The sequence below is a fragment of the Setaria viridis genome, chromosome 1, assembly GCF_005286985.2.
Source record: "Setaria viridis chromosome 1, Setaria_viridis_v4.0, whole genome shotgun sequence".
Lineage (NCBI taxonomy): Eukaryota > Viridiplantae > Streptophyta > Magnoliopsida > Poales > Poaceae > Setaria > Setaria viridis.
In genome coordinates, this window is record NC_048263.2 from 15,914,149 (window position 1) to 15,926,282 (window position 12,134).

General features: G+C 48.0%; 1 protein-coding gene across 1 annotated transcript; it reads right to left on the reverse strand.

Moving 5' to 3' along the window:
* Positions 1–1,445: 1,445 nt before the first annotated feature.
* LOC117840744 (GDSL esterase/lipase At5g45910) lies at positions 1,446–4,035 on the reverse strand. Its single transcript, XM_034721302.2, has 5 exons — positions 3,631–4,035; positions 3,309–3,518; positions 3,021–3,169; positions 2,653–2,929; positions 1,446–1,959 (listed from the first exon to the last, which is right to left on the reverse strand). Exons 1-5 carry the CDS (start codon positions 3,890–3,892, stop codon positions 1,742–1,744), a joined length of 1,116 nt encoding a protein of 371 aa, XP_034577193.1. The 5' UTR covers positions 3,893–4,035; the 3' UTR covers positions 1,446–1,741.
* Positions 4,036–12,134: the final 8,099 nt, after the last annotated feature.

Sequence of the window (12,134 nt, forward strand, 5' to 3'; positions counted from 1 at the left end):
GCACAAACAACTTGGAGGGTATAGGCACCGACGGCGGGTTAGCCCGTCTCACAGCCTCCTTGGGCTGCCGGCCACCACCCACCGGTTGGCAGTGAGAGTGCTCTATCAGAAGTGTTTGCTGATGTGACCATCCTAGTATCAAAACAAGTGAAACCATTGTCCATATGCCCTAGCGAGTTTTTCTTTTCTTTTTCTTCATGTATGAGTTGAATTTATAGTTGAAATTTTCTGAGGAGATGTAGAACATGATGCCTTACCTTAAAAATTATACTAAGAATTCTTATGGTTATTTTCATAGGTAGGAACATTTTTTGAAGAAACAGGAGGGGAAGTCCCCTGCTGATTATATATTTATAAACATGAAAAAGAGTATCTTACATGATCATAATTAGGAGACAAAGAACGAAAAAAAGAAGATCAAAAAGATTACAAGTTCTGATCTAGCCATTGAGACATAGGTAGGAACATTTAATACGAATTGATCTTATATATACAAACTGCATGAAAAGTAATCATGAAATTTTCTAATGTATTTTTATATCATAGGGCATCATGTTGTAAGTGAACTAACGAAAGCTGAAATTAAAACTCAGCTTATAACAGAGAAATAAAAAGAAAAATATAATTAAGGTTAGATGGATCAACTGAAATGATTCGGGGAGTAAAGTGAGGTGAAATTTTTTTTGGTGGGTTAAATAGATAAAGTGGATTGGTGAGGGGAGTAAAACATTCATAAAATGGAAGTTGGAAATAAGATTGATAACGATGTCCTAAACACAATTAACAAGATATCTTAGCTAAATTATAAGCAAGAGTATTCCTGCCTTCATGAAGAAACTGAACTTGGTTCGAGCTGCTTTGTCTGAAGAAAATCTCCTCAAGGACTTCCACATATTTGTATTTTGAAATTTTGATTTCTCTCTTAAACTATTGATTTCCTCCAAGCAGTTCGGGCCACACAGAACCGGCCTGTAGACCTTCGTTGTGCAGCTGTCTACCTCTTGGGCTTTGAACTTTGCACACTTTTGTGTAAACGCATTTGGGCTAACTGGCTAATGAAGAGGGGGTAGTATTCTTTTTTTACCGTGAGGGGGCCACGGCCCCAGCTGGCCTTCCTGGTTGATTGTGATGGAAAAGGTCCAAAATTCTTGACTTGAAATAATAACAATTCGAAAGGAATAACTCGTTTGGATAAATAACAACTAACTTTGTCCCAATAGGAAGCAAACCAAAATGGCACTCTCAGAACATGCCAAAGTGCTGTTTTTAGAACAAACCTCATTAACACCAATAAATTAATTAAATGTACTAGAAATAAATACAACACTGAATGACAGATAGTATTAGACTATATTACCTGAGTGAGACTTGTACCTAAACTTTTTTCAAAACCACGGTATGTTACGTGTGCCGCACAAGCTGATGGCACGAAAAATGCTCAGGTCTAAGCAAAATCAAACTGTGCCACAGAAAAAGAACTGGTTCTTTTTATGCATGCCGAATACATTTGATTTTGTGATAAAACTGGCCGCCAAATGCAAGTTACAACAAGGATCGATGACATCGCAATACTATTATATTCCACAGTTGCCGTCATTGCTTTCTTGGGCAACGTAGTCAACCCCTCCAAAGAAATAAATAGCGAAATCGATAAGCCAACAATTAATCCCCTCCTCAATTAATCCAATCCAACTCTATATAAATAATAAATATAAATCACGGACCGCCTATCCTGGCTTATTTAGCTGTGAAGCATGGGAGGGCGGCAGTAGGGCCCCTTGAGCCATCCGTCAGTGATCTGCTTGTACGCGGCTTCCGTGAGGTGGATGCCGTCCCAGCTGAGATGCGATGCGGGGCTGGCGCACGCGGACGCTCCCTGCATCCCGCAGCGGGCGCTGTTCTGGTAGTTGTACTTGCCGCCGCCCGACCCGCAGCACGTCTCGAACACCGAGCTGAACCCTGCAACACCCATCAAGAACAAAAAAGATGAATAAATGAAAGATGAACAAAAGGCTAGGATCGGACTCGGAACATGTTGGCGCATTGGTTGGGAGAACATAGCCAGATGGAGCGAGAGCTCGAGACATTGATGGAAAACGCTTGACACTGCACCACCCCTAATCGGCGCATCGATCTGCCATCGTGTTCCCATGCATACCCCCTAAACAAATAATGCTCGCCAGTACGTCGTCACAATTACGAAACGACCATGCATGCCTGGCCGGGGCCATTTTCTTTGAGACGCCCGCACGACATGTTCACGTTTCCGCGTAACGCGCAGGCATGGGTCTCACTCACTGATTGAGGAATCTCAGCCCGGTGCACATGGGCACGTGCAGCTCACGCTGCTGGTAGTGCACATGTTTTCAGAGTGTTTTTAAACCTACCACGTTGCTTGTTTTTTGTATTTACCTGTGGAGTTCAGTGTTTGCCAGGATGGCGCGTTGAAACAAAGGCTCTCTGCGAGGGGAGCTGGAAGAGTCATGGCTCAATACTAAAATCGCAGTAGCCGCCAAGCCGGCCCGCTCCGGACGCTCGTCACGGACACTAAGTTTGCGTGACATTTCCCGTTATACTAGCTACTAGTCCTATCGGATTACAACCTGGAAGAATATGGGGACTAGGCCGGCGCGGAGCTCATAGAGGGCGTACCGTAATTCTGCGGGTTCCGGACCATGTCGTAGACGCCGGAATAGAAGTCGGCGTACATGATCCGCACCGTTTTCCTGTGCCTGCTCTGGATGATGTCGACCCTTTTCTTGAGCAGGGTGTTGTGGTACGTGGAGAGATCATTGAACTTGTTGAGGCAGCCGAGGTCGTCGTAGTCGCTGCTGTTGGAGCTCTGGTAGATGGTCAGGTAGATGGGGAAGCACCCAATCGGCAGCACCCCCGGCACCACGATGTCCGTCGCGCCCATGGCGATCAGTTTCTGAACGGTCGCAACAATGTAATTCCTCAAGACACAGCGCCCCAGTACTCTTGCAGGTGAGAGGCAGAAACGTAGCACAGCGAGAGCTCACATCGATGCCCCTGGAGATGGTGTTGACGATCTTGGGCGTGTATTTCCTGGCCTGCTCGGTGGTGTAGCCGCCAAAAATCATGGCGTTGTAGTCGTTGCCGCCGAATTCACCGAACACGAATAGGGAGTTGGCCAGGTAGCTCTTGCAACCTGCTCGTACACATACGAGGACGAGTTGGACCAAGCGAATTGACTACTGATAGCATAGGGTCTTAATAAGAAGGTAAGGTAAAGCGCGTGGTAGCTGGTGACATAATGTTGGTGAGCTCTGAGTCGTCCGTCCACTTACTTTGCCCGCAGATGGAGGTGGCGATCTGCTGGAACCACTGGAGCTGGAAGCTGATGGGCCCGTTGTTCCAGATCTTGTCGGAGAGCCCCAATGACCGGAAGAAGGGCGCGTCCATGGCTGTCGCGCCCGTGATCGCCATGTTCGCTCCCTGCTTGAAGTCCCCGCTGCTAGACTTGGACGGCGGCAGCAACGGCAGCCCGAACTGGTCGCCTGCGTGTGAAGAGACAGAGGGGGCCGTGTCGATGATTGAATTGAATTTGAGACAATTAGAATACGGGATCGACTCGATAGAGATCGAGGAAGTCAGGATGGAGATGCGTACTCAGGAAGTCGACAACGACGCGGCCGTCGGAGCAGCGGCATGTCGGGGTGCCGAAATAGGTCTCACCGTAGGGCGGCTGGGTGAAGGTGATCATCGACGGCCTGCCGTTAGTGCACAGGTTGCCGGTGTCCGTGATGGAGTCGCCGAAGTTGAAGATGGCACTGTAGTTCTGCGCCGCGGCGAGCACCCACGACGCGAAGAGCAGGGTGAGCATCAGCGCCGACGCCGGCGCGGCACCAGTAGCCGTTCGGTGGCTCCCCATGATCCGCGGACGCTTGCTGCCGGCCGACCAATGCGACCAAAGCCAGCAACTGGCGAAAGGAGACGGTGGTGCGTCTGCCTGTGCAAAGGTCTCGGCTGCTCAGCACAGCGCTGGTAGAGCTGCAGAGCGGAGCACTTGAATGAAACGGGTGGCTGGAGGCGGGTTTTATAGCCTCTCGCCCTCTTGAGGCAGCGCGTCGCCCTGGGCCCTGGCTCCTTTTCCAGCCGGATTCCGCCGATCGCTGTACCGCCTGACTGACAACGGACAGGGACAGTCCAGATGACATTCAGACGGGGAATGATATATCCCGTGTTGGATCTGAAATTTCCGGGGTCGATTAATCAAAATTATAGTATGTCATGTGGTTCTACAAGGTGCGTGTGGGAGCAGTTTGCACGCATTTCGGTAGTTGATCAACATGCAGACAGGAGGAGCGGCATTTCGCTGATTTTATGAGCTGTATTTCTTCCACCTTTGCGATTGATCGGTGACTTCCATGTGATTTTGGGGGCCTTTTGGGTGGGCAGTACGGTCGGTGCTCGCAAGGTCCAACCAGATTATTAGAATGAATGAGAAAGAACTGTTTTTGTATTTCAGCCAACTAGGTATTCAACTAGCGAGTGCATGGAGCCCCGTACATTTGTTTCCTACTTTAAAAGATATCAGAAACCTACTCCTATGTGACTTCGGTTCCATTCGTTTGTATGTATATGCGCACTGGCAGAACATAGAATGGCAGAACATAGAATGGCAGAACAGGCCTTTTCCCCGGTGCTTATACTAAGCTGTACCGGTGTTTGGAAAGGACTAGTTTAAAAGCATTTGATAGCTCGGATTAATTGTATACTATTAAAATGTTCACTAGAGATATTCGTATTATAGATGAGTAGTATTGGTCGTATAAGGGTATTATGAGGAAATAATTTTGGATGTTTTTTAATTAGGGCCTCATCTTATTTGTAAATTGGAATCACAATTATTTCATTAGAATATTGAAATCACAGGCAGCTCATTAAAAATTAGAAATTGGAATCACACCTGCTCCTCTCCCAGTCACCTCTCTTCATCTCGCTCTCCTCTCTACCTCTCTTCCTGTCGCAAGCCCTGGCGGCGGTGCGGGCCAGTGCGACTGCCGAGGGGACGATGAACGGCAACGTGTGGGTTCACTGGAGCGTGCGGGTAAACAGCGTTGCGCAGGCTCGCGCAAGCCACTGAAGGGGAGGGCGGGCCTTACAGGAGAGGCAAGGACGGCAGCTAAACGGCAGCACGCCCGCCCACACGAACTGCCCGAGGGGAGGGCGGGCTCGTGTGAGCGCAGGGGAGGGGCACTTGCGGAGGCTGCATGAGTTGGAGCAGCCAGATCTAGGCCAGTCTGTACGAGCGACAGGGCGGGGCATGGCAGCGGCTGGGGATGGGGCACCTCATCCTCCCCTGTTCACTTCTCCCGGTGGGCAGCAGCTTCGGAAATGAGGTCTTTGACAGTGGATTCGGTCTCCTCCCGGAAGTGAAGGATGCAAGCTCCTCCTGGAAGTAAAAAAATCAGGGGTGTTGTCGACGATCTCCGTTTCTCCGGATATTGCTTCGTCAGTGAAGTTGCTCTAGTCAGCCTCTTGAGCAGGGTTCAGATACTTCAGAGAAGGGAAAATTGGTTTCATAGCATCGAAAGATCGTTAGGTCCGTAAAATACCATAAAAAATTCACCCCTCATAAAATACCATTCAAAAATTGAACCGTCGTGCACTGGAAATAGCAATCTGTCATGTTTTAAGGAAACGCCATCAACCCCATCAAATCCTCCATTCTCCTTCCCAAGCTGAGTGCGGCAGCTCCTCGTTCCTCTGCTTGGCAGCGCACCACCAGTCCACCACTGCCACGCACATACAACCGCCTCATCCTTGCTGGAGTCCAAGCTTCGGGCTAAGGATGTCGAGGTCAAGCAAGGGCGTCCTAGTCCCAACGCCATCTCTCCTCGGTTCTCTCTCCCACCACCAAAACAAGCACCAATTGCAATCTGTCTTATTCAATCCCTCTCTACTGCTCCCCTTACCTCTTCTCAAATCGGCACAAACTATCAAGCCGCACCTGCATCTCTGAACAGAGGAAGCAAGCAGCATGCCTCCCTTTTCTCTATACTTGATTTCTCCCTGTTCTCTATAGGATCAGAAGCACCTGCCTGCTTCAATTTTTCACGTGGGCAAGTACTAAATCCACCACAGAAACCTTCAACACCATCAAATCGATGGGCACCGGAGGCCAGGGCTGCAAGGCATGCCTGTGGGCCGTCATGCTGCTCGTTGGTCTGGATATTGGGCGTGCCACCACTCGGCCCGTCGTGGCGGCCGAGCGAGGACTTTGGGGCAGCGCCTAGCACCTACCTGGACGGGTATGGCTGTACGGCAAGGGGCGCCTGTTTGGGCCGCAGGACGGGCGCTGACCTAGAGTGGAACTGCGGAAGGGGCAGCGGCTGCCTGGAGCAGTCACGGACGGTAGCCTGAACCTGCGGCCTGGGACTGAATTTGGGAAGGAGAAGGGACAAGGTACACGGCGTTGACAGCGTTTATACTCTAGATATGACAGAATGCTATTCTCATTGGACAATTGTTCTTTTAATAGTATTTTACGGAATGGCGAAATTTTGATAGTATTTTTCGGATACTGTGCCATGAAACTAATTTTCCCGACATCAATGATGACCAGATAACCAATCAGGCAATATTTCTAAAATAATCAATGGATGATGCCTTAAGGGGACCAGTCTCTGCTGCAAACCTCAGAGACAGATGGGAGTCTTGATGGGAGCTGCGACATAATTTCTGGAAGGGTGACACGGTGTTTTCGTGGTGTATTTCTTGTAGATATGCAACAAGTTTGTTTTTGTACCCCAAAACGCATAGGGCCTAAAACTATAGGTCCTTTATTCCTAAATTATTTAGACGAATGTATAGGATAGAATGGTGTATGATACCGTACCGTAGAGAGATAGGAGATGGGAAAAACAACACCCACCCAAGGAGGGCGGTAACCTTTCATATATATAGCCAAGGAGGCTTGGTGTACAAGAAATAGGTACAACACAATATGATTATACATATAGATCCTAACACCGTCTGCAGTTGTAGCGGGAGCTAGATTGACGCAAAGACTGAACCTAAAATCAGTAAACAACTATACATGCAGTCCTTTTGTCGTGATATTTGCATACTGGTGGGCTGATGACACATGAAGAACCCCAACTTCACCAAGAGTGACCTTCTCGCGGACGAAGTGAATATCGATCTCAATATGTTTCATATGACGGTGGTGGACGGGGTTAGCGGTCATATAGACAGCACTCACATTGTCACAGTATACCACCATCGCTAAAGCAAGAGGGATGTGAAGTTCTTGGACAAGCTGCCGGAGCCAGCAGCATTCGGCCATAGCATGAGCAACAACTCGGTATTCTGCTTCAGCACTGGAATGGAAAACCGTGGTCTAGCGTTTGGATGACCATGATACCAGATTATCACTGAGGGTAGACGCAATAGCATGAACTGCAGTGTCAATAGTCTGGACTGCCTGCTCAGTCACCGTCAGAGTAGGTTGTGAGTGTGTCAACTGAACTAGTGCCAATGTGAAGACTAGCAGACAAAGTCCCCTTCACCCAGCGCAGCATGCGCTTGATCAGCGCAAGGTGAGGCTCTCTGTGATCGTGCATGAATAAGCAAATAGCATATGCCGGATCTGGGCGAGTCAGTGTGAGATACTGAAGAGTACCAACTAGCACTACAAGAAATGTGTTGATCTATGATGAAAATTTTATGACACATTTGTTCTCGTCATAGATCTATGATATTTCTAGCTGAAAACATCATAAACTTTCACATCTGAGCAAATTTAATTAGTGACAAAGTTACGAAACATCATAAAAGTTACCACTGTAGCAAAAAAGAAATCATCACTCGCTCTTACATGGTGGTTTTGTGACAATATAAGGTCGGCGAAAATGTCATAAACTGACCAGGGTCCCACATGTAAGCATTTGTTGAAAAATAAGGTATGCAAAAAAGTCATAAACCGAGAGGGATCCCCCATGCAAGCATGAGTTAAGAAATAAAGAGTTCCAATTCGTCGTAAAATCTAACAGGGTTCCACAAGTCAGTCTGTGATAAAAAAGGGAGAAAAATAAAAAGGTAAGAGTGTCAAGAGCAGGGTTCGAACCTGTGACCTCTTAATTCTGACAAATCAGCACAACCACTGAGACATAATGCAGTTTATGATTTTTGAACAAGGCAGCTTCTTTATATTACAGTTCCCAATTGCAGACTAGAGCAACGGGTATATCTGCAATGGCATCAACTGCAAGGGACTCACCGGCACGCTCTTGTTAGCTGTGGCAAAGACTTAAGCTTAGACGTGTTGGTGCGTAGATCTGCATCGGGCGGCGTGAATGGCGCATCCTAGCAGTGAAGGGGAGTAGGAGTTACAGTCAGGTCAATCCCCTATTTTGTGCCGCTAATTTCCCCTTTCGTTAGAGGGAAGGAGATTTTCTGGAATTGGGGATTTGGGTTGAAGAAAGTAGATTCTGATTTCATCCTACACTTAGGTCTGCATCCGATTGGTATTAGAAGTTGATAGGCTATAGTTTATGAAGTGGAAAACTAAACTTTGATTTTAAATTACAGTGACTTTTTTGAATATTCTGAGTATTCCATCGTCTTCTTCCATTGGTAGCTACTGCTCGGAGACATCTTCCTGCGACACTACCCGTTAACATCCTAAAAGCAAGTGCGATAACGGATTGAGAGTAGTGGTGAAGTATTCTTGGACCGTTCTCAACCCTGGCCATCGGTTTGCTTGCTGCCCAAAGTAATGGCTACCTACCTCACAAAGATATTGGTGCTGTAGTTTCATGTTATTGTTGTTAATGACAATTTGTAAAGGGGTGTTTAATTTGTAGGATGAAAAGAAGCAATACGGTTACATGATCTGGGTTGATTAAGAATGGAATGATAGGGCCTTTGGTGTTCTCGTGAAGCTCATGAAAAAGAAGATGCAAGCTAAGGAGGATGCAAAGAAAGTGGGAAGAAGAACTGGCAAAAGCTAACAGTGAGACGGTGCGGCAACAACTTCAGAAGGCTACTGCCGAGCTGAAGTTCATTGGGAATTATAGGCACAATGTCAAACTCGCGCACCTACTGCTTGCTTTATTTGTTGTTCTCGCGGGATTGATGCTTGGTGGCAAGGGTAATTAAGTAGATGGTGAAGTTCTTAGCTATGGTGAACAATCTTAATGTAGTTTCCTTTGTCTGTATTTGTGATGTTCCTATCTATGGTCAACCATCTGGATTTTGTCTGAATTTGTCAATTTGTGATTGTCCTGAGGCACTTCAAAAAAAAGTTGTTTGTGAAGTTGTTAGTGTTTTTACTCCAGGAATACTCTAGTGAAAAATTAATAAAAATATAACAAGAAAGAAATGACTCCTTAGGAGTCGAACATGAGACCACATGTTTGTGGTGGGCAATCCATACCACCAAACCAACTGCACACTTGCATAGGAATTGGCTTTTATTGTTCTTTATGGAAATGAAAATGTGCCACCGAGGTGGGCGTTGCCTACTCCTCGTAGCCGTTCATCTGCACATCGATGATTCAGATCGACTATTTGATGCCACGGCCTCTGACAGTTGCCATACCAGTGTTCCCGCACGTTCTTCGAGGAGCTAGTTGCCATCCTTGAGAGGCGTCGGTTGCCAAGCTTCCCAGGGAAGCTGGTGCAACTTTCCATGGAAGGTGAGGAACTCCTTATTTAATCACCATTTTCCCCACCATCAGCGTCGTCACCAGTTCCACTACCATCTCGTCCCCTACGTGCACCTCAATCCAGCACCTCGACCAACGCCATGGAGTGATCTGTCCCCCCTCACCACCGCCTCCTCCAGCTCCCCATCATGCCACCTCTCCCCCACCGGCTCCCCCTCATGCATCGAGCGGTCCTCCTTGTCATCATCGCGGGTTGTCACCGCGCTTCCGCCGCACCATCGCTCGCAACTTCACGGCAGCGCTACGGCACTACGTCCACACGGTGGGGTCATCCCGCGATAGCGGCGCTTCCGTGTTGGGATCCTGCTCCAACGCTGGTGACCTCGGGTGGCCATTGCGCTTGTCATCGGATTGCACTCCGACGCTGCTGACCTCAACCCACCGTTGCTCGCGGATGGTCGCCGTGGAACCGTTGGGGGCTCCCCGGCGCGTTTCCAACTTCCTCTGGCAGTGGGGGTGGCTTCCTCCACCCCCGCGCCCTCATCACCGCATTGAAAGTTGACCTTGACGGTGACCCTTCTAGCTGATGCGTTCAACTCCGACTCCAACTCCCAGACTAAGATGGACTCGTCTGACGACCGTCGCCGCGGCTACCGCACACTCTTCCTCTGGGGCGGCACTCTGCGTGTCTTCCGCCGCGCTAACAACACCTTCGCGTGCCCCATCTGCCCCAGCACGAGGCATCAGTGGAGGATCCTGAATGAGGTCAAGGACCACATCCTGGGGATGGCAAAGTCCTTGCCCCTGAGGGGTGAGAACAAGAAGTGGAGCTGCCACCTCGTCGTGGCTCGGAACGAGGGGTGGATGGTGGGAGCGAGCCATGTCGTTGGAAGATCAATGCTGTTATCTTTGCTATGCTATTAATTAGTAACTTTAGATTTTTTTGGAACCTTAGCCATCTTTGATATGTTGTTATTTTTTGTTTGCAAGATCAATGAACCTGTTTTCCTGCTCTGTTTGCTCTATTTTCCAGTTCTGTTTGGTTTGTTAACTATCCCTCACCCTTAATGTGATTAATGTGGATTTTTACCTGAGGATTAATGTGGCAACTGTCCATGTTCCAGTGTCGTGTAATGTCACATCCTCCACGTCCATGCAGTCGGTCATCCTTGGTTCTCGTGTAGGCATGGTTACTTGAAACAAATTTTTGGTCTTCCCTCATTTAATTCCCAAGATGGATCGAATTTTATGTTTCATTTAATGAGAATGTAGTTGGAATAGTGCATCAATTTTGTGAGGGGTTGAATATCAATATGGGACGATTATTAACAAATACTAATGTGATTTTATTTGTCTCTCTCTCAAAAGCAAGGAATCTTTGCTCACCTAGCTTGTTCGTTCTCTCCACCATCATCTCCTCCAATGGATGCCGCCGTTCCTCGTATCCCTCACGTCCGAGCTGAGGGGTCAAAAGGGAGGTCCTTGACGCTCCACATCACACTGCTACTGTGGAGCACCACGACAGTGCCGAGGTGCGGTGGCTGCGGCGCCACTAAGGCATCACAGTGGGGGATGGGCTTGACAGGGCCCTGATTGCTCTGTAGCACCTGGGGGGTCGTCGTAGGGCCGCGGGGAGCGGCGGGGAAAGCCCCGACGTCATCGGCAGAAGACCATGACCACCGTCTCCAATCAGCCGCCGTCGGCACTGAAAGGTGGCCTCTAGTGGGTGCAGTGTGAGCGAAGCACGACCGGCTGCACGTCGCTGCAGACCATAGCCACTCGACCAACAATGCAAAGTGGGCCAAGCATAGTTTCTCACCCAGTGTGGGAGGTGCTGGACCCTTTCCTTCTCGATGGGCGACGCCGCCCATGATCGTCGACGAGCCTTACTGGATGGCCAGCCGCAACATTCCTCCTCCAGTATCTTCGCCTCCGTAATCGTTTAAGATTTCTGAGTAATAACTTATGTTTTCGTCCGTGTGTCCTAAACAAAACTGCCGTGCACCTCTAATGTTTGTAACATCGTATTTTGAAATATGGATTGGATGTTTTGTTAGCAAAGCATGTACCACAATGGTTGCAACCTATAGATGCCACAATTTCCCATTGATTGTAGTTTGAATAGTGCATCGAATTTTAGAGAGGATGTAAATCAATATGGGATGATTATTAACAAATAATGTGATCCTATTTAGCTCTCTCTGAAAAGCAAGGAAATCCTTGCTCACCTTGCCAAAATTTAGACCAAGCAACTTTTTCCTAATAAAGGATCACACATGTTAGTCCAACCTATTCAATTTTCCAATAATGGATCATACATCTGCACATCGCCAAGTATCGAATTCTTTCTTTTACCTGATTATTAACATGGCTACCATCCACGTTCTAACAACGTGTAATGTCACATCGTCCACGTTCCATATCCATGCAGCTGGTTATTTTGGGATGCTAGCCGATGAAGGAGTGGTGGTTTTATTATAAATGCAATACGCCTCCACT